This window comes from Coffea arabica, chromosome 1e (assembly GCF_036785885.1).
Source record: "Coffea arabica cultivar ET-39 chromosome 1e, Coffea Arabica ET-39 HiFi, whole genome shotgun sequence".
Classification (NCBI taxonomy): Eukaryota; Viridiplantae; Streptophyta; class Magnoliopsida; order Gentianales; family Rubiaceae; genus Coffea; species Coffea arabica.
This window is the reverse complement of record NC_092311.1, coordinates 9,967,838-9,990,669: the sequence shown is the minus strand read 5'-3', so window position 1 is coordinate 9,990,669 and position 22,832 is coordinate 9,967,838. Positions and strand designations below refer to the sequence as shown.

The 22,832-nt window shown below is 34.0% G+C and overlaps 2 protein-coding genes and 1 long non-coding RNA gene across 4 annotated transcripts; 1 reads left to right on the top strand and 2 right to left on the bottom strand.

Moving 5' to 3' along the window:
* Positions 1 to 3,537: 3,537 nt before the first annotated feature.
* LOC113700810 (DNA polymerase I A, chloroplastic/mitochondrial-like) lies at positions 3,538 to 6,826 on the bottom strand. Of its 2 annotated transcripts, XM_072053280.1 has the most exons (6): positions 6,357 to 6,826; positions 6,054 to 6,260; positions 5,891 to 5,956; positions 4,651 to 5,132; positions 4,298 to 4,489; positions 3,538 to 4,191 (listed from the first exon to the last, which is right to left on the bottom strand). In XM_072053280.1, exons 4-6 carry the CDS (start codon positions 5,074 to 5,076, stop codon positions 3,994 to 3,996), a joined length of 816 nt encoding a protein of 271 aa, XP_071909381.1. In that variant the 5' UTR covers positions 5,077 to 5,132; positions 5,891 to 5,956; positions 6,054 to 6,260; positions 6,357 to 6,826; the 3' UTR covers positions 3,538 to 3,993. The 2 variants fall into 2 exon arrangements, with proteins under 2 accessions (XP_071909381.1, XP_027077051.1); XM_027221250.2 differs by lacking the exons at positions 5,891 to 5,956; positions 6,054 to 6,260; positions 6,357 to 6,826 and having other exon boundaries at positions 4,651 to 5,866.
* A 4,734-nt stretch (positions 6,827 to 11,560) lies between these two features.
* Positions 11,561 to 13,163, bottom strand: LOC113688861 (eugenol synthase 1-like). The gene is made up of 4 exons (XM_027206678.2): positions 12,875 to 13,163; positions 12,620 to 12,754; positions 11,917 to 12,127; positions 11,561 to 11,772 (listed from the first exon to the last, which is right to left on the bottom strand). Exons 1-4 carry the CDS (start codon positions 13,055 to 13,057, stop codon positions 11,756 to 11,758), a joined length of 546 nt encoding a protein of 181 aa, XP_027062479.1. The 5' UTR covers positions 13,058 to 13,163; the 3' UTR covers positions 11,561 to 11,755.
* Positions 13,164 to 13,798: 635 nt separating this feature from the next.
* LOC113688855 (uncharacterized) lies at positions 13,799 to 14,665 on the top strand. The gene is made up of 2 exons (XR_003448127.2): positions 13,799 to 14,102; positions 14,489 to 14,665. It is a non-coding gene; the product is annotated as an uncharacterized lncRNA (long non-coding RNA).
* Positions 14,666 to 22,832: the final 8,167 nt, after the last annotated feature.

The following is a 22,832-nucleotide window of genomic DNA, read 5'->3' as shown; positions in this document are numbered from 1 at the left end:
ATTAAGTAAATGGTTCTTGTATATGAATCATATATTACCACAAGAACTTTGAGGCGCATGTAAGTTGTTATAGGGCACTAGGAGTGTGGACTGCCGCATGTTGATACCTTGCAGCCCTACATTTCACCAAAAGGCAAGACAAGTAGTATCGTCCAAATGGAGATCCGCCATACGTAGAGGTGGCAAATCAACCCATTTAACCAAATTTACCCATACCCGTCCATGAATAGATGAGTATGTGTATCTTAAATTTTTGTATATGGGTATAAATGGGTTACCCAATAATACTCATTTATTAAATGGGTATTATTGGGTAACCCATCAAACCCAATTAACCCATTTAGAATTCTCTTCCCCTAAATCTCTTTTTTTTTCCCACCCATTTTTTTTTCAAATTTTTCATTTTGTCGTGATGTTATCTACTTTTGTTTCATTATTATTATTATTTGTTGGTTTTATTTTATTATTTTATTTTTTCTTAGTTTGTTAACTTGCTCATTTTTCGGCATTACCAATTTATGATAAATTTGAGCCTCTTTTCTTATCTTTCTAAAATGAAATTTTAAATTTATATATGGAAAAAATGTTAGGGGTTCAAAATTTTTGGATTAAATTTTTATATTAACTTTTATAGTACTTAGTTCAAATTTTTATATTCTTATTATTCAATTATTAAATAATATGTAATTTTGTGAAATAGAGTATAAATGAAAAAAATTGGTAATTAGGCTTATTGAACATTATAAGTAAATATTTAAAACTAATGATGGGTACAAAGAGCGGTATAAATTGATAACTTAGTTTGCAAAAATGAATTTAAATGAATTTACAAAAAATTAAAATAAATGGGTTATAAATGGGTAATTGGGTTACCCAATTCATTTTTTGACTTACCCATTTAATTAAATGGGTTGACTCACTTATACCCATTACCCATTTTACCCAACCCAAACCCATTCAAGTCACCCATTTTGACACCTCTAGCCATACACACACTCACACACGCAGAATATTGCAGCCAAAACTTAAAACACATTTCATGAAGTCAAAAGGTAAGGACACAGAAATTGATCTCATCTATTATCTACCTAATAGTAGGACGAGTATTTCTTTTAAGATGTTCGCAATGAGCAGGTCGGTTTAATCTAGAAACTGAGTATCTTATACTAACCAGTACCAACTACTGCTACTACTCTAAAGAATTTGATAGAGAAATGCCCAACAATTATCTGCACTAAATTAGAATTCTTATCTTCATCTTAGAAAGCCATCTAGCCTCGGCCAGACTCAACTGTTTTTCTTTGTGGTGATATGCTACAATCTTCCAACCTAGTGTGAAAGAAAAAGGAACTAGTGACGGAGAGTGATATAGGTGGTGGGTGACGGAGATTACCGCGTGGCATGTGATGGGAGAAGGGGGAAACAAAGGTTAAATTTCCATAACACAAAATCACCAGTTATATCATCAGCAGCATCAGCCATTTTTTTTCTTGCTTAAAATTGGAATTAAGATGAAGTTTTCTGAGATCAGAAGAAGGAAGGGAGGTTTCAGCCGCAAATAAGTAAAATCTGTGTGGGAGCCCAGAAGAAAGAATATAACTTGGGTCATGAAACAAGTTTGGTCAATGGTGGCGGCATTTAGTTGTTTAAAAATTTCATTATTTTTCGTTGTAGGAATTAAAAAAACAAACCAAAGTGATTTCAAATCATATATATATATATATATATATATATATATATATATATAAAATAAAGTCATATCCTCATTCTTATCCCTTCATATTTTCTCTTTTCTACGTGGCTTAACGAGACGACAAGTAGTTTTCTAATAGGATTCATAGTAAATTTTATTGTTAATTGCGTTATCAAGACATAGTGCATAACACGAAATTTATGGAAAAGAAAAAATTTCAATCATATATATATAATAAAATCGTATTCTCATCCTTATCCTTTTAGTTTATCTCTTTCCTACGTGGCTTATTGACATAGCAAGTAGGTGCAACGCGCTCTATGAGTTAACCCCCTAATAACCTACGCTATTCTATCCCTCTTTTTACTCTTGCCTTTACAATTATAGATAATTCTTCCATAATTAACTCTTCCATTCTCTCACCTTTTTTTTTTCTTAACCTTAATCGTCAAGCCTAAATTTCTTGGGGATTAGTATAAATAATTTTGAATTATGTTTTTAACTCTCTCTCATCTTCAACTGAAAAGTTCGAAATATCAATTCAAATATTAGATTATCTTTATCAGATTATCGCTATCGAAGATGCTCTACATTTTAACTTATATATATGGTTATTGATCTATTACTCATCACTTTATCAAGCAGTGCAGATGTTTACACTTTTCCACAATGTTTTTGGAAAGTTTTTTTTTTTTTACTTCAATGCAAGGACCGGATTCGGAATTTCGTTTTTATTCCCTTCAATGCAAGAACTGCATTTGGACTTTGTTTATACTCGTTGTATTTGGTTTGTAATTTCCTACACCTTCTTCATAGCTAGGTCATTGAATTTGAATTTTCTAAATCTTTAAAAGTTACAATTTAGTTTTTATTTCTGGTAAGGTTTTTGTAATTAAGTTGTTATTTCAATTTATGGATTCACTCTTCAATTCAAGTAGAACGCATATTGCTTTTTTGGTTAGTGATTTAAAAGTGGCCTTTTGAACTATGTGTTTTCACACGATTTTTTAATTGCCTTTGACAATTTATTAATTATCTTCAACAACATATTAATTTTTTTTTATTTTCTAGGTTTCTGGGGTTAAAAAAATTTTGTCCAGTTTTTAATGTTTTCTTTTAGACTTTGGTAGAAAGTTTTTAAAGAACAAGAAGGTGTCACTGATTACATAAATGGCAAGACTATTTAGATTGTCATACAGCAGTTCACGTCATGCAATATACATCAGACTATGTAGATTTTTTATGTTTTTTGACTTAATAGCAAAATACATCTTATGTTTTCATTTTGGTTTCTATTAGCCATGAACAGATTTAGAAGGTTGTTGTGTTCCTATGACTTGATTGATTCTGAATTCTTATCTTTTATTAATATTTCATTCGGCTTCTTTTCTTTTCACATTAACCTTTAAGCCATTTATATTAAGTACCAAAATTGATGTTTTGGTAACGGGTTGGCCATTCTTTTGTTTATAGAAGATCAGCCAAGATTTGATCTTCCCTATTTTCAAGTCACTACAACAAAAATGCCCTTTAGCGGCATTTAAAGGTGTCAGTATAGATAATCTAAGCTGACATTTTATCTTTCCTCACACCTGGGACGAGTGTTGTCCCTTCCAATGTGGGGATAGCCTCGTAGCATTAAAATGTGTCAGGAAAACTATGTTGTTATAGCATCTCATCTACCAACAAAAATATTTTTCTTGATAATTGAAAGTGTCAAGATAGCTATTCTACCACATTAGAATATTGCTTTAGAAGCTACGCTATGCTAACACTTTTAATTGCTAGGAATACATAGGTAAAGAGAAATTAATCACACCATATAATAACACCGAGATCCAATGTAGAACAACAAATAATCCTTCACTTCATTCATGCCACAATTATGTCAGATATACAAGTCTTTGAACTTTCCATTGAAACTCTAAGTTCTTTCAGAAGAAAAGAAACTATACTAATCTACTAACTTCGCTATAGATGCCATTCCGTACCTATAAAAAAATCAAACAACTAAAAGGAGGACCACCATTGCCTGAATTCAATGACATAACAATTCAAAAAAAAAAAGGAAAAAAAAGTTGATATTTAACTCCATGGGTCATCCCATCCCTTGGGGCCCTCTCTTTTGACAAAGTTTAACATTGCCTGGACAGCTTCCTGAACTCTGTTGGATAGGGCATGGTTTCCCCATTCAATTTCAACCTTTCTACACCACCCATTGCTCTGCACAGATTCAGGAGCTTCAAGTGAACAGAAATTTTTTTCTTCCCAAAGATGGTTTTGCATTGACACCTTACCAATCAACTCTTCACCAAGGCATAACCTAGCATCAGACATGACAGAAGAATCACGGTAAGGGCTTCCAGAGAATACCCACCTTCTAATCTTCTTGATGAATTCCACAATCGGGCCATGTGCATTGTATCAGCATGGAAACCATCAAGTTTAAGTCCATAATTCTCTATAACATGGTTATCAAAGCTATAGTTGTGCCACACCTACAAAAAAACAAGCCAGTGCAGTTCCCCACATGGCATATAATCATTCGAAGAACTGATGAGCAACAAAGAGCCCCACATAGAATTACATACAAAAAATCTTTACCTTTTTAATTGACGGGTCTTCAAAAAAAGGAGCAAATTCAGCCAAAAGATTCCTCCCGTCCTCATCAAGAAGATCTACCCAGATACAAGACTTGCCATTTCCAAAATTCGCTTCCGGTCCACAATAAATACTGCAGCATACAATTTCTCCATGATCAACTGGTGTTTCCTGCTTAACATCAATCTTTGATACCTAGACATTAGCAGAAACCAGTAAAATGAGCTCCCAAAAAAAATTTGAATGCTACTGGAGAGAACATGAATATTAAGCGAATAAGATAATTAAAGTACAGAATTCAACTGGTTGTATGCAAATGTAAAATAGTCTAAAAGCAAGTCAAATGAAAAACATACTTCCGTGTCACATGCATGGACCATATGCCTGTATTGATTTGTGAGCATACCAACTACTTCCTTTGCAGCAGAGACAGTATCAACCACAAGAACCTTGTCATAAATGCAACCAAGCCTCTCATGAAGATTTGACTGGATAATAGCTTCTGGTTCCACAGATCCTTTTCCTGTGGGGGTTCCATTTATTTTGTCAACACCAACAGACTTTTCAGCAGCAGCCTCCCTTTTTGTTACATTATGAGCACTGCCTTTATCAATTGAGGGATACTTTTCTTTCTGTTCTTCGAATAATTTTGGCAGGGAAATTTTAGGTTGGGAAGACTTTGGAAGTAACTGCATTGTCCTCGGAGAGATTTTCCAGTGTATATCTGCTTGTTGGCTATTTGATGTATAAGACTGTCTGCTACTTGAAAAGTTGTCCTTCATCTCACGATCTGGTGCAATTGTATTCACACTTACGATATTCGGTAGGCTAAGGTTTCCTGAAGAACAAGCTGAATCATGAACATTTCTGAACGAGAGAGGTGAATTACTAGTAGATGGACAAGATAAGTCATTATCAGTGCTTTGTTGTCTAAATTTGTGATCACTTCCATCTGTCAAACTAGGCAAACTAGAAGTCCGTTCAGCACAATAAGCTTCCTTTCTTCTCTTATAGTATTGAGTCACGTCACCCCAGGATTTGTAAGTAGGCCTCTGATAGTCATGCACAAACACATGACTCCTACTTGATATCTTCACAACGGAATGATCAGAAGCAGGGCCATTTGAGACATTTGAGAAGGATACGTAGCCAGAATGGGTTTTGCAATATTCTGGCCTGAGAGTCACGGTGTCATGAAAGCCCAAAGCCAACAAAATACTCAAATAAAATAAATGAAAATACATTATTTTGTCACACAAATTGAACTCATGACAAGTACAAACATTTGCATTATCAACTATTTATCCTATGTTTAATGAATTTGTACAAATCTCAATAGCATTACAGCTCTCTCTGACATATGGTGCTATGGAACAGATATTCTTACAGCAGAACAGAAAAGCAGTTTTCAAGTGAACAAAAGTGCAGAACAGAAAAGTGAACAGATATCCTTACATGTTCATTTCTGACTATGTAAACCCAAATCACCAAATGACAAAAAATAATTACCCAAAAAGAACTCAAAATCAGACAAAAGTAAACAAAAGAAAATTTTCAAAAATTAGAGAAAAATAGAAAAATAATAGAGAATAATACCTTAAGATACTTAAGCTTCAAATTTCCATAGACGACTCCAAACGTGAAGGCTGAAGCACGAGCCACCTGCCACCAGTTATACGAAAACGAAAAAAAAATCCAAATTAGATCAGACATCAATGAAATTGTGAGAAATTAAAGCTGGCGGAGGTGGATGGTTAACCAAGGCGAGAGTGCTGGTGCTGGAGTAGGGTCCAGGAGGAGGCGACATTTGCTGCTGATCGCTGAAATCGAAGAAAGAATAACTGCAGATGCTGCGAATACTGCCCCAAATCTAAGGTCTCTCTCAGACTCAGAGCCCTAATTTTCGTCGGACACCAGTTTGGAAATTAGAAATGTTGGGGAGATGGGCAAGGGCTTCCCTTAGCTCCTGCATTATTCAGTAAGGAAAAAGGCCCAAAAAGGTAACTCTTTTTGCAGGAAACCACCAACCAAATTTACATATAGAAAAATTGCAGAGTATAACCTGTTCATCGACGACATCGATATCTGCGAGCATGCGGCTGGATTTCTTACCGGAATTGCCTAATTCGTTTGCTAAGAAATAATTTCTGGAGAATCCGAACTCGTCCTTTTCGATGTCATGTTGTTCCATTTTCTGGTTTTGACGAACCTAAACCTGATGATGAGAGGGAAGGAGTAGGGGCAACGGGACGGCGGAGGTAGGGAGCAGAGGAGAGGAGAGTGGCCGAGAGAGGCGGAGGGCAAAAATTTAGGCAACCGAGAGAAATCAATTTAGGGCAAAAATTTATCATGCAATTACATCCCTTCAATGGGAAAGCAAGGGTAGTTTGATTGCGGAGAGATTCAACAGAAAAGACTCTGCGGGAAAGCAAAATTTTGGCCAAGAGTTTTGAGAGATAGTTTGCCGAGAGAGAGAGTTTCTGCGAGAGATAGAGAAGAAGCAAAATTTCACTAGGAGGCAAAATGAAATTTTGAGATTTCACTAAGTGTTTTGGCAAAAGGATCTTCCACCAAAATCAAATGACGTCGTTTTGTGTTTTAATTTTTTTTTGGTGTATCTCACATTTCCGCAAGTGTCATAATAGGGAGTCTAGAGGTACATTATTATTTTTATGTCAAATAAAATAAAAAAAATTAGAGTATATATTATTGAGTTGATAACTAGTGTCATGATAGAAGTGTTATAATGGCACAAACCAGCAAGTGTCCTTATAAACATGTCAGAAAAGACCATTTTTGTTGTAGTGAGTTTTTGAATGTCATCATATTGTCGATTTTTTTTTTTGCATTTTTGAATTTATTAATCACTGAATTAGATGTTTAAATTTACATTATAAGACTATTTTTGAATAACAATGTATTTAAGAAAGACAATAATAGATTATACAATAAGTTTGTATTTTATGCAAATATTTTTATGAACTACACTAAATAATTTATTATTTTTAGACAATTCTCATTCAACGAATGGGTACAAAACTAGTTATATCAGTAGGTAGGACTTGTTTTAAGTATTGCTAGGTTAATAAACCTAACAAGTGTGATTAAGCTCTCTAGTTTAATTTAATCACACCAAATCATGATCACTTATTGACGTTTTTACGTGATTGGACGGCCGACTAATTCTCTTTTCTGTTTTCTTATATTAATCTGTTATCTACCCAAAAAAGCATCATCTCGATAAGTAATTAAATAGAGCAATTTGGTTTGCTTCTAACAATTTTCGTCAAACAGATAAACTTTGATTTGAATTCTTACTTATCCTTGATTATCAGCATCTAATAGCTTGTTTGCGATGGCTTCCCAGTTTAAAGTAGTGCTTATTGGGACACTTAACTGCCTCAAAGTGTACAAGTGTAGTTCTTGGAAGTCTTCTTACTAGAATATTTTTCTAACCAATAGACAAAGTGGCTAAGGAAATGTGGAGCCAATTTTGGTCATCTTGCTACCATGCCTGGTTCCCACATGAGTGTTGGTTTTGGTTGAGGGAAAGACAGGCAAAAGTCTGAGGCTTTTTTCCCTTTTTCTTTTTTTGGAATGAAATAATTATATGATGTGCTGTTGGTCAATACTCAATAAGATAATTGCAATTTTTAGTGGATGCATGTGTGTTGGTTTGTGTCTAATATATTTGTGTGTTGAATACAAAGTTATTAAATGGGAGAAATGATGGTAGTTGTTGGCTCTTGGTTCAAGAAAATGGATTAATACAAAGTTATTTTTTGGTTGTTCGATCTTGTTTTGTATTTTAATGTTATTGTTTTTTTTTTTTTTTTTTTTTATAAACGGTTACTTTATTTCATAAAAAGGAGGGCATACATCTCAAGCAAACTAGAAAACACAAGCGGTATTTTAATGTTAATTGTTTATTATTAAATGCCCTGTGTTTTTTTTTTTTGTTATTGAAAGCCGGCAACAAATGTTTATCCTTTTCATTAAATTACCTACTACAAAAAAATTGATTTCTGCGTGAGACATATTTCTCATTTCATTCATAAATCTTTGAATAAATATTTATGCTTCCATTAAATTATTTTGTATTTATTATTAAAAGCCATTAATAAATGTTTATCCTTTTCGTTAAATTACCTATTACAAGGAATTAACCCTTGTGTGGGATGCGTAATTAATTTGTCCTTTGATTCTGAATAAATGTTTATGCTCATCGTTAAATTATATTATATTGTAGAAGGAATTAATGTATACATTAAAAAATAAGTTATTGTTTATATTATCTTATTATATTATTAAATGTCCTGTGCTTATTAGGATAAAATGTTTATTGTTGTGATTAATTTATTTGGTATAAACAATTAGTTTGTTTTTGGTGTAGTTTGTATTATTCTTATTATTAAATGGGTGTTATTTTTTGTGTAAAATGTTTATCCTTCTAATTAAATTACTTCATACAAACAATTAGCTTGTTTTTGGTGTAAAGAATTAATATTTTCCTTTCAAAATTAATTAATTTGTATTTTATATCATTTTCATTGAATGTGCTATCATTTTCATTATTAAATTAGTAAATTATTTTTCCTTATTTTCATTAAAAAAATAGTATGATGGTTATTATTATAATCTTTAATTAATAATTATTTTCCCTATTAAATTATTGGGTCTAAACAAATTATTACTAGCTTTGAATTATCTTTTTTTAGCTGGAGAAAATATTAAAGAAGGGCGTTAATGTCATTTTCGTTTGGAGCAAGAGTGCCCCGCCTTTTCTTTTAGGAGCTTTCACTTTATGCTAACTGTTTCTTAAATACAATGGCCATCATGATCGTGCACATTCCAGCTCCTATTCTTAATAAACTATAATTTTTCAATAATTTTTCACATTAATTAAATACAATTCTTTTAAATATCAATGCAATTTCCACAATTCTTCTTTTTTTTTTGACTTTTTTCAGTCAAAATGTTTCTATCCTTACATTCTCCATCATATGATTTCATATTTTGATCATTCTTTACCAAATACTTTACTAGAAATCTATTCTATGTAATTTAAATACTTGTGAATTTGAACACACCATATTCACTATATATATCCAATATAAATCGAAATTACATTCCCAATAAATAATCCTCTTTTCAAACTTCCAAAATTTCCCTGAATAATATTTAATCCAGAAAAACAAACACGCACGTATACATCCAAACCCATTGCTAACATAATGAAACATAATCTTGAATACTATAACATATGCAAAACCGTGCAGGTCAAATATTCCTGGAATCTTGATGTTTAAAATGCAGATCTAAGAAGACTTTATAATGTTTAGGGCAATGCAAGAAACAGATTAGGCGTCTCTAGAATTTCAAACTATGTTACTGACAAAGACAGATGAGTAATCAAACAGAAAAGCTTTGAGTTCAATTAGTACTAAATTTTATCACGAATGTCTGCACCTAACAGCTGGAGGTTTGATCATCTTCCATGTTATTGATCTAGCTTTAAGTGTGCTGTTGGAAGTGTTCGCAGAACATACTTTATCCTAAACTGACCCTCTTGTAACCCAATCTCTGTAATGCTGTAAGTGTAATTTGTATTCATGTAGCAATTAGTGTTAGGCAAGGCCTCGAACGAGTCAAAAAATGGAGCATTAAAATTTGCTTTGGCTTCCTTTCTTGTAGGGGAAACACGGGGAAGAGATGTACAAGAGGAAGGTTTTGGAGTAGTTTCCTAGAAGAGCACTTGTTCCTACAACGCTGCACAAGGAACCATTGACACCAGAACCATTATTAGTATAAAATGGCATAGAAATTTTGTAGAGGGGATAAATTTATACACCATGATTCACTTGAGCTGTTGCTAAAACGAATTTGGTCTAGATTATTGTGCAAACCATCAAGAGACAAGTGTTAGAAGGTGGTTTGCCCCGATTGTAAATATAATGTTGATATGTTATTTTACAGTAGAACATATTTTTTCCTTCGTTCTCCCCTTCCCCTGTGGTAGTTCCTGACAACAAAGGCACCAATAGAAAGGTATTTCAATTTATAGACTTGTTTTAAAAGGTTAATTTTGACTCATGGGCAAAAAGAAGGGAAAATTGAGGAAGAAATGCAATAACTGTAACAAGTCAATAATATTACATATGGTTCAGTCTACATTAATTTCAAGATGTTATCATTGTCTTTAATCTTCTTATCTTCTCTTCTTAACTTTTGGTTTTTCCAGTCTGTTGAATCAAATCTCTACAAAAACTCCCACCAGTTTAATCTAAACCGTCCAAAGGGTGGTGGTTATCACCAATGCATTAACCCTTACCTCCCACCAATTTGTCAAATTAAAGTGCCTTTACTTAAAAAATCCAGGCGGATGCATAGTGCATCCGTTTGGTCCAGTAGCGGTTCAATCTCTTTCGGGTTACTCTTGGATCTCTTGAGGTCCTCCCTCTCCTCCTTAGTTTAGGATAATTTATCGTATCGACAAAAAAAAAAGTAATCTAAATGGGCTCTTATATTGAGCTCAAATCAGTATACTAATACGACATCTAGATTCTATTAGTTGCATGGGCCCTCCATCCCCAATTGGAGAAGCTTGGTTCGGCCTCAGATAGCCCAAAATGCATTGTCTTTTATCACATGTGGATACTGTTGAATGGCTCGTTTTAACTGTGTAGAAACCTATATTAAAGAGAGTTAAATTACACTTACCTCTTGTAAGATTCAATATAATTATTAAAATTTCTTATCTAGTTTCTATAATTACCCTCTCTCCTCTCTCCACAACTAGGGTAGCCACAGTTCATATTTAAATCAGGTCCAGAGATTTATTGAATCGAAACCGGAACTACAACTATGACTAAAAATTCAGGTTCAGGTTTATTAAAAACATGATTCAGAATCAAAACCAGCGGTTTGTAACCAATTCAAACAGTCCAAAAAAAATACTTGCTATTTAAATTTATTTGGCTAGTTTAGAGTTCAATATCAATAGGCATCACCCAATACCAGCAGACTCAATCCCATCTGAGTAATCCATTGTCTCATCTCATTAGTAAGTCTAAATCCCACAACTAATCTAAATAGGAGATCAATCCAATCTAATCAATAATGAGGTATTCTTTAAAAAATTTGCATCATTTTTCTTTTTTCTTACACATGATAATACAATAAAAGCTATTTGTTTTTTTACATTCATTGTGATATTTTCTTAGAATCAATTTTATAATAATAAGTGTTTAAGTATAACTGAAAAAATTGGAATTGTAATGAAAAAAAAGAACGGTAATTGGAGCAAAGTCAGAACCTAAACCACAGGTTCAAGAATCGTAATCATAATCATAACCATTCCTACAAGGGCAGGTTCTGGTTCCACTAATGTAGACAACTTTGTTCAATGCTCTTGGATCATCAACAGTTTTGATGGTGAAGGTACCAATGTCATGTTCTTCATTAAAAACAGCTACAATCTAAACGTTAAAAAAAAAAAAAAATTTTTAGGCACCGGTACAATATTCACCTTCTTACGGAATAAGTTTAGCAGAGGATAAGAACATGATCAGGTGAAGTAGGTGAAAAAGAATAAAATAACCAAGTGATATTGCATGCCTTACCTTTAGCATTTCCATCTCCCAAGATGGCTCCTGGCTGCAACAAGGTTGGAAGAAAATATCCAGCAAAAGCGTTAGATGAGAGACAAGTGTAAGGGATCCCTGCTGCCTCAGTAGCTCTACGAAGCTGAGACTTTCCTGCAAATGCAGACTTGGCAGGCTCTACTGCATTTTGGCGATCCACATCAACTCCAAACTCCGAAGGGTAGAATTTCTGAGAATTTTACCATATCATGTGTCAGAATTTGGAAATGATAGTAGATAAAAACTGACACAAATTATACTCTATTAAATTTCATTCCAATCAGCAATCTTTTCCTCAAATTCACAGATTGTCAAGATCACAATGGATTTTAAAATGACTAAAAGAATCTCAATTAGCTCTGCCCAATAGATAGGCTTAAAATCGACTGAAATTTCAATTATGCAAATTGCCAATTAATCTTAGTTGCTTCTCGGCTCTGAAAATGGGGAAGTATTATATACATGATTCACATGTATCATCAAGCTCTACAAACGACACATACAACCTTTAAATACATGAATTTCGTGTGCATTATCAAAATTTACTATATTTCGACAATTAAAAACCTTTAATGATCTAAATTGCAGAGCTACAGATCTGCAACAGAAGAAAAACAACAAACGTATTCAAATACATTCCCCTGTGAGAATCATTAGTAACAAGACCACATAAACAACACACCTTGACATTTCCAGCTTCTTTAATTGCATCAATGATCTTCCTCTGATCATTCAATTGTCCGTTACCAACAGTTAAGATGACCACATCCACCTGTTTTATGGCCTTCACTAAACTTTCATGATCATACAAGTCACCCTGCTCCAAGGAAGAATTCGAATATCAAGAACAAAAATAAGCATCACCAGCTCAAAGGGAAAAAAAAGGAATCCCGATTTACAGAACTGTCAAATTAATTGAAAAATTAACGCTGCTTACATGAACAAGAGTCGCCCCAGAGTTCTTGAAGCCTTCAACAAATTTTCCCTTAACAGGATCAGAAACTGTAGATTCTCTAACCAGCACAAAGGTGGGATGGCCAGCCTTAGTGCTGGCCTCAACTATAAACTCGCCAATGTATCCTGTTCCACCAATGATCAAAATCTTGCTTTTTTCTGGCATTCTTGAATATTCTGAGATATCTAAAAATGAAGGGTTACGGAGAGTGTTTTAAACTGATGCGGAGCAACAGGGAAAGAATGAAGTCTGGGGACGAGGGCATGCTGAGGAACTCTCTTTAAGCAATTTGAGGTTAGCTTGGATGTTACTAAAGAGACATTTCACGTCACTCACTCAAGCAAAAGGAATCTATTAAATTGAGTTGCATTTGATCGATGATAAAGGTTTGGTACATGATAGAGCAATTATTGGGCTCATTTTGTGCTGTTATTCTGTGCTAAGTATTGAGATTTTGTTCATATTTGATGTTTATGTAAATTGTAGGTGATCGGTATCAAAAGTGATCTCCCGAGACAAATTTTCAGAAGACTCTTTATTTTATGACATGTTCACGCCAGAAGCTGAAGGAAGGCATTTAAAAGACCGACCATGGTTGTTAAAATCGCGATCCGGATCGTAGGATCGTACGATCCTACGATCCAGAAAATCAAAATCGATCCAGATCGCATTAGAATCGTAAATTTCATTAATCTATGTAGAATCGAGGTAGGATCGGTAGGATCGTGTAGGATCGTACGATCCTACCTCGATCCTACAAATTTTCCCTAATTTGTGAAATTGATACTCCATTTTGCAACTAAATCAAAACATTTGGGGTGGGCTTGTAATTTATCAAAGGATTGCAGCCCTTAGTTGCAATGTTTTAACATTTTTGACCACATGGACTCAAAAAGCTCCGTCAAAACTCAAAAAAGCTTCGGTACTCTTCATCTTCTCAAGCAATCCTTTTCCTTTCTCCTTTGTCGTTTCTCTTTGCTACGGTCCTGCCCAAATCCCTAAATTAAAGCTTCAATCTCTAGCCTCCAGCACCGCCACCCTAAATTAAAGCTTCAATCTCTGTCGCCGTTGCCATGGCTTCGACGGCCAACAGCACTTCGTTGTCCTCCGAGGACCCGAGCAAGAAGGTCCGAAAACCCTACACCATTACCAAGTGAAGGGAGAGCTGGACAGAACCCGAGCACAAGTCGTTCCTCGAAGCACTCCAATTGTGAGTCTCGCTTCACTTTCAAATTTATTGCATCTGTTGTTGAATTATCGCCTTTGGAGTTCTTCAATTTTGGGTTTTGACGGGACTGTTCACAAATGGGTAATGTCTCGCGACGATTGAATTGGAAATTTGAATGAGTTCCCTAGGTTATAATTGTTTAGTTTGAAGTTGAATTGTAGTTTGTGACTGCCAGTCTTTAATTCTATAGTAATCAGTAGAAGGTCCTTCATATACTAGATTATGTACATGTAGTTCATCCTTGTTTCATTAGCTAATTTTGTCACAATTTAGCTGGATATTAGGGGCATCCCTCGTTATTTAATAATTACTTACATGCTTCAATACGTATAACTTGTTAATTGTTTACTTGTTTGTATGATATGTAGGTTTGACCGTGATTGGAAAAAGATTGAAGCATTTGTTGGATCGAAGAATTGGGATGGTGAAGATGATTGGAAAAATAATGATTTTGATAATGTGAATTATGGGGATACTGAATTTGATGAAAATGATGACAATGATTATAAATTAATGTATTTATGAATTATTACGATACTTGAAAACGATGAATTGTTACTATTTTATTTTTATTTTTTCATGTTTGTTTAAACTTGACAGATGACATTTTAGTAGTTAATTTTGATTTTGAAAATCGTTTTAGATGTTTGGCTTTTTAGTATTTGTGAAGGTTGATGATTATTTTATATTTGAAATTATAATTGTGTAAATTGTGAAGCATTTGGTTTTAAGACTTGAAATTATGACAGATGACAGGTTTATATTCTCTTTTTTATTACTTGTCAGATATTAAGTAAAAAATGTTATATATTTATGAGTAACTTATTTATTTGATATCTTTTAGGATGTACAAAATGATATATGAATTTTAATTTCATTAATTTGGTAAATTTAGGAGCTTTTGGTGGGATCTTACGATCCTACGATTCGATTCTACGATCCGATTCTGTGAAACTAAAATCGATTCCACGTAGAATCCCGATTTTACAAACCTTGAGACCGACCCGCAGGATTGGTAAAGGAACAAAAGAACTGGGATGCGGCTACTCTCATGTGGGCCGAAAAGGAGGTAGGGCCCAAGGAGCATTAATCCTAAAAGCTTTTGAGCTTTGACGTTTTCCTAAGGAAAGAAGGGCTGAGGCCAATAGAAAAAAAAGCCAGAATCACGTGTGATAGATTAGCTAGCTTTTAGTTTCTTTTCCCCGGCTGTCAGACGCACTTTGTTTACTTTTGCTCTGGTTCTGTACAATTTTAGGGTAGCTTTCGTTTTGCTACCCCTGGAAGACGATTTGGCTCTCTGCTTTTGTTTTGTACGACTTCCATCAGACCTTTATCTTTACCTTTCTTTTGCTCCGGTACGAACACGAAACCCAGAGATAAGAAAAACTTTTCGTTTGTCTCCTCGTTCTCTCTTCTTTCCCAACTTGTTGGTAATTAATTGAATGATTTCAATTAAATCATGCGAGATTGATATGATGAGGAGCGGCTAAGTTTCTCCTCTACCCAAAAGGTCGACGCGAAGGCACGGTTCATAACATCTGTGAGATCTAACCGAATTTTCATTATTTCTTCCAATTCGTTACTATTCGTGCGTTTCTTGGATTAATTGTTCATGGATATTTTATTAATTGAGTATCAACGGCCGGATATTTAATTTAATTTAATAGCCTACTGTAACGTTAATTAAATTGAATCCGTAATTGTTCGTTTAGTTGACAACTAGTGACAACCACCATAATTGGCTTTGTGTTGAAGAAACGTAAGATCTAGTTTAAATAAACCCTCTTAGCACGTTTATTGGTTAGGATTGAGTTTTTCTAGTTTTAATACAACTGGATAATTAAATTCCTACGGTCGTACCTAGGGTTATTTTCTGGTTAGAAAAGTAGTCAACGGTCGTACCTTGACTGTCGAAAAAGTAAGGAAGAATTGGCTGTCAGAGCTTATTGATAGCTATAACCAACCTAGTGACGAATGAATGAAATATCTTTGCATCGATAATCATTTAATTGGACCGTACCTGAAAAGTTGATCCTTTGGGTAGAATTTTATTAATTGCTATTTTTAGTAAATTGAACTTGTTGAGTTAGCTTTTGAATTTTGTTTATTTTATTTTCATCTTCATTCCATTAAATATCCCCCAATTTTGTTTTATTGACTTGGAAAGAAACAACTTCTTATCCGTTCCCTGTGGAATCAACCCTACTTACCATTGTATGCAAATTTAATACTTTTATAAACAATTCTAGTATATCGGATCAAGTAAACTCTTCGGGAATAGAGTGAATCAAGTAACTCATAGCACACCTAGGGTTCCTGCTCCAGTATTTGGATTTGTTCTATAATTAATTGTGGTAGTAATTAGGACTTTTTAGAAATTATTATTGTACATGCTCGACACCTGTCAGTACATCATCTAAGTGACCAATGAAAATAGGACTAACTTCACTCCATAACTTCCAACTCGTACCACTTTCTTGCTTTGCATTTTAAAATTTAATTTTGGACACATTGCATACTTTTGTATTCAAAACTCTTAAGTTTGTCCTATTTATATCCAATAAATGATAAAGTTAGCAAAATTAACAAGATAAAGGGCACTGTAAATTAACAATTATAACTCTATCTTTATTTATACAAATTTTCAAAATATGAACACTTGAACTCCATCTTAAAGAGGGAAGCATGGATTGGATAGTACAAGAAAAGAGAGTATAAATAACAGGTTCCGAATTCAAAACCTCACACTTACATTTAAAAGAAAAGAAAAAAATTCATATTGTTTGGGTTTTTGGGGGGGGTCTTGAGTTGGCTTCTAAATTAGAAGGGGTGCAAGTAGATACTTCTAGGTTCAAGACCTCATGCTTTTTCTTTTTTTTCTTTTTTAAAAAAAAACTCCATCTTAAAACTTCACCACGGTAGGAACAAATAAAAATAGAATGAAACTAAGAATTACCCTCCAAAATATTCATTTTTTGTTTCCACACCTCCTTTTGGGGTGAAGAATTTACATGAAACATTATTTAAGTGTCTTTATCAAATTAGTGCTCTTCGCCCAAAAATAGAATCCATTTGCAGAGATTTGGTTTGGTTTTGTTACTTGAAAACAATATGGGGAGGTGAGAGAAGAAGCGAGCCAGGACTAGATTCAACTTATAAATGAATGGAGCCAGCAATGGTGGTCAAACACATCAACGCTAATGAATCAAAAACAAATACTAATACCAATGGTAAATGTTAAAGACCGGCACCCCGAAAGAGTCGTGACCTGAATTGACAAGAAAATCTTACCAAACATTGTTCAGTTTTCAGTCTTCACGCACTATTTATCGCATGAAATTTCTAGATTCCTTCTAGAAAGTCATCTCCCGAACACTTGAAGAAGACAAAAAGGCGTTCGGTAAAACTGAAAAATACTGTAAAATCTAAAAATCTGAACACTAAGAAATTTAAATACTAAAATATTATTTTTGGTAAATCTATTAAGGGATACATGTTTCATAATCAGTTGAACTTGAATATCGAATTGCATGTATACCATATAACTTTGGTACTAATACAGGTTAGTAAATGAGGCGAGTCGAATTGATTGTTTGACTTTTGAACTTGTGATCTAACAAGTGGGAAATAATGGATCCTATAACCTATTATTTCCTTGATGTTGGATGTGCCACTTATAAAGAAATTCTTTGCTTGGTTTTGAGTCTAAAATTACATCAAAGATGACTCATAAAGAAATCTTGAGTCTAAACTCGAAATCAAGTTTGACTCTATCAACACATGAACTAAGCTTAAATAAGCCGGAGCTTTAAAAAACTCAAGTGAATTTGAAAATCCTATAGAAATTTGTGACCCAGCAAATTTAACCAATTTAATCAACTTACTAAATAAAAATAATTCCACAAAATATAAGAAGGTGCACCAAATACTTTTCACAAAACAATGTTTAAACAATCAAGATAAGTTAAATATACATAATCATTAAGAAAAATTAGACATATTAGCTCTAAAAAATATACAAATGATTCCAAACGAGTTTAAACCGGTTATTCAAGAGCCGAGTTTATTAAATAAGCTTAATTTTATGTTTGAACTAGACTGGTTCAATTAAAGAAACGAATCGAACTCTAAGTCAAGCTTCACTAATATTATGTTCTCATCTTTTGTAATCAATTAGTTTTTTTTAAATATTAATTTAAAAGTGTGTGTTTGCAAGAGAAAATGTATATTTTAGTGTATGTAGATGGATTTTGTTGTGAGTAACTGTTGGCATGAAAAATACACGCACAACGGAAGCAATTTTAGCACATATAAAAATATGTGAGAAGAGAAAGAGAGTAGACACACAAACAAATACTCAACTATTTATTAACTCATAACATAATAATAACAAATATCAAGTCATAGCCTTTCGCTCACAATAACTCATAAATCTCAACTATGAGACTGCCTCTCAAACCTATTTTTTAATACTCAACTCAACTCTCCAACTAATAACTTACTAGATTGGTAGTATTTATAAACTACAAAGTTTCGTAAGACAAATACAATTGTAAACCGAAACTTATTTGAAAATTAATTTGAGATTTTTTAAACCAATACAGTTGTACGCGGTAAAATTTCAAGTCTGCAAACAAAACAAGAAATATACACGACAAATGTGTAATATAAATTTAAGAAAATATGTGAGTACAATCTCTGAGGTTTTCTTGAACTTGTAGAGAGTTTCCCTCGATTCTCCTCCTCGAATGCTAATCCAAGGGCTTCGCAGCTTGTTCTTGGATCTACCACCGATTCCTTCAAATCTTGATATAGAAGATTTGAAGAACTTTAGAAGATATTTGAAGATTCAAGTCTTGATATATGGGAGACTTGGAGAGCTTGAAGAGCCGGACCTTTGTAGCTTGGAGCTTCAATGCTTTGAACGTATGAGATGCCTCTTGGTATCTCTGTCTGTGTCTGTGTGTGTGTCCTTGATTTGGTTGAGAGGCCCCCTATTTATAACTGTAGCAAGAGGTAGAGGTTGAAAACCTGTGTACCACTTTACTTGCAAGATGTGCAGTCATATTAGGACTGTGCCAGTCAAATATTATCTCTTCATTTTATATTTATCAATAAAGAGATAGGTAATTTCCCGATTGGCCAAGCCTGTGGGGACAAGTGACGTGGCGCCGTCTGATTGGACAGACCATTGCAGTATATAAGAGATATATATGGATCAAACGACTCTAAATATTATCTCTTTAATAAGAAATAAATATTTAAATGTCTATCCAGTAGACATGTGATATGATATGATTTGGTTGGTGGAGATATCCCTGCAATTTGAATAAATTTGGAACACCTCACCTTGACACGTGGAAAAATATAATTGGCCATTTAATAACCAAATTTTCCAAGTGTACATGACATGTGGCAATACCCGATTGGATAGAAATAAGCCACAAAAATAATTTATAGACCAATGGTAATTTTTAGAATTTAATTAAAATTCCATCGTCTACAACAGTAACTAAACAAACAAGACACCAAAACAATAAACTAAAAGGACCCTTAAACCAAGCTTTCCATTGTGATAGGTCCAATACCATCTCGAGCCATAATGTCTATGCAAATCTCTGTTGTAATATAGTTGACATGCAACTCCATCTTATTTTCAATTATCAATTTCATCTTTACTCGTGGCAGTGGACGCATTTTATATTTTGGAAATAATTTCTCAACAAATTTTTCTTGATCAAACTATTCATTGGTACAAATCCATTCATCACCAGTCACCATATTTATTGCCAATGTAAGTGCCAAAGAATACAAAATCGTAGATTGCTTTCTTATCAAAATTATGACTACTAAACAATTTAGAAGCTCCACTACCATAATTACCAACAAATTTCAAATTGTTAATCAACTCTTGAGGAGCAAAATAATTTTGAACTCTAATGAAATCTGTATCTATCAAATCAAATATCTTTCTATAACATTAAGGAGAGTCCAAGCTAACGATTTTTTCAATAACAATTTCCTTTTCTTCACATGCCAAGTTAGATATTTCTTCTTCATTTGCCAAATTATGACAGGTTGTCAGCCTGTGCAATAATAAAATCTGCTCAAACTAAAAGTAACTTCTGTAGATAGCGGTGAGCAGGGTCGAATCCACAGGGACTGGGAGTAATTGTTTCTTTTCAAATTCACAGTGACAAGGGGGTGTTTTTATATCAGGGGTGACAATTTAAACAATTCAACTAAAAGTAAAATAATAAAAATAAAACAGCCAACTAGAAATTAAATAACAATTTACTAAAATCAAATGAGTGATAATTAAGGATCTAGCCAAGAAATAACTTCAGCAATGGTTCACCCAATTGATCATCGATGCACAAGCAATTCCAATTATTTATTAATAAATAGGTTATAACTGTCAAACAAGCGATGACAGTCAATCCCTCCTTACTGTGTCGGTGATTAAGGTACGCCCGTTAACCACTACTCTAATTGAGAAATAACCTTAGGTACGCCCGTAAGATTTAATTCCCCAATTGCCTTACATATTAGAGGAGCCCTGTTCTAACCAAATAACGCACTACCAGGGTTATTTCAGATTAGCCCGCGTATCCCCCTGACACGAATCTAATCATGCCAGTTGTCACTATTTCAAGGCAATTAAACAATTACGGATTTAATGCCTTAATTGACAATAGATTATCAAGTTAACTAATTATCCGGATTCAAGACAATCAATTAATTAAATAATCATGAACACTACAATTAAGGGGTATGCGAATACCAATAAATAAAAGAAAAAGATAAAATTAAATCAATCTCACAAGTTTAGGCGAACCAAAGCCTCCGTTGCTCGTTGATTAGAGTGGAGAAATTAGTTCATGTTTAATGAGAACAAAACATACGAAACTGAAGCAAAAGCTGCGGCCATCTTCTGTGTTTGGGAGAAAAGCCACGGGAAAATCATTCAATTGTACCTAATTGCTCCTGACATCCCAGGAGACAAAAACTACTAAGAAGCCTCCAAGGAAAACATTAAAAACTAAGCTTCAGTAGTGCCCAAAAGAAAAGTCAAAGCTGAAACTACTAAGGAGTCCTGCCATGCGTGAGAAAGAAAAGCCAAAGGAACACTAAGCTAATGGAGATAATGATCCCCCGCCACTCAATCCAATTCCTATCTAATGGTCTTCCTTTGTGCGGCGGCTCCCAGGGAAAAGAAGACTTCGGCCAAATGACCAAAAAGGGCTTGCGTCTCTTTGTTCCAAAAATGCCCCTGCAAGCCTTCTATTTGAATTCTTTCCCGATGACTGTCAAATTGTCATTGATTGTGGTGTTTTCGATCTACTCCCTGGAATAACTGCAAATTATGAAAAGTGAGTAGAATCCAATAATAAATCCACATCAGGTCAAGTAATAGGGAAAATTAATAATAAAATAAATGAAAAAATCGCACCCTATCAATTCCCCCCACACCTAAATCATGCTTGCCCTCAAGCATAAAAAAAGTACACAGACACCAAAATTTGATAATGGTCATTGCTCTATCTACCTAATTGCCAAGATATCAAGAAAAATCATATATCGGGCACTAGTGATCAAGATCCAAGAAACATCACCCCGGTTAGCTTATAAACCACAAACTCCTTCAATTCTAGGTTAACTAATCTAAGAAAAAGGAATGACACACAACATTTATCGGCGAATGGTCCAACTATTAACCAAAATCTCAACATTAAATCCATAAATCGGCAAGCTGACTTTTATCACACATTAACACAACTTTCACTTCTTTTTTTTCGTTATTTATTTATTTATTATTTTTTTCTTCTTTTTTTTGCAATAGCACAAAAGACTTAGTCTCTAGTCATCAGAGCCTTTTGACGCGAACTCTGACATTTGTTAGATGAAAGAACCCGGTTACTCAGCTTCTATCGCCACGTGACCACGTATTCATAGCAATTACTACTTTTTGACGCGAAAATCGACACTTTTGGTGAAGACCCCCGGTTACTCTGTAGTAAAGACTAGCGGAGTACAGTCAACTCTTATTCACAGCCAAATAACACAAAAACTCAAAATAACACAAAAATCAAAAGAGAATTTACATTAGCTAGCCTCATTTTCAAATATGGAGAATTGAGCTTAATAACCGGACCAATTCCCATGAAAATGCCAACAATCATTCCCTATGCCTAGGAAAGTTAACCAAAAATTATAAGAGTAAAACAATCACTGATATTCACTAAAGAGATGTTCTTGAATTCAACCACATTAACTTGATACATTCTTATTATTAAAACTTGGCAAAAGTACAAATAGAGGCAATAAACCAACATCAAACCTTGGCATACACATTGTCGCGCCCCACTTTTTGAAATGTGTGAAAGTAGTGTGTATGTGAACGTGTGTGAAAATGAAAATAAAAGGCCGGGGGATTGCGAAATGCGACGGTTTGGCCAAATAAAGTTCAAAAAGGGTTTTTGAATAGAAAATGGAGTCGCCACTTGGTACAGAGTTAGGGTGTACCAAGTCACCCAAAAAGTGATTTTTTGGAAAGAAAAGTAAACAAACCCTTTTTAAAGAATTTTTAGGTCTACGTAACCAAAGAGAGGGATCGGGGGTCACATTTGATAAGGGAGAAGGCAAAGGCAAAACCTAAGGCACGCCCTTACCCTAGCCAAAGCTAGTTGCGTGACTTAGCCCCTCTTTTCC

Excerpts from the sequence above, each read along its gene's own strand:
- LOC113688861 (XM_027206678.2), bottom strand. The coding sequence starts at position 13,057 with ATGCCAGAAAAAAGCAAGATTTTGATCATTGGTGGAACAGGATACATT. Across the intron at positions 12,755-12,874 it reads CTGGGGCGACTCTTGTTCAT|GGTGACTTGTATGATCATGA; the intron begins GTAAGCAGCGTT and ends TCCTTGGAGCAG. Across the intron at positions 12,128-12,619 it reads AAGAAGCTGGAAATGTCAAG|AAATTCTACCCTTCGGAGTT; the intron begins GTGTGTTGTTTA and ends TAAAATTCTCAG.
- LOC113700810 (XM_027221250.2), bottom strand. The coding sequence starts at position 5,538 with ATGTATTTTCATTTATTTTATTTGAGTATTTTGTTGGCTTTGGGCTTT. Across the intron at positions 4,490-4,650 it reads TCCATGCATGTGACACGGAA|GTATCAAAGATTGATGTTAA; the intron begins GTATGTTTTTCA and ends GCTAATGTCTAG. Across the intron at positions 4,192-4,297 it reads AAGACCCGTCAATTAAAAAG|GTGTGGCACAACTATAGCTT; the intron begins GTAAAGATTTTT and ends GTTTTTTTGTAG.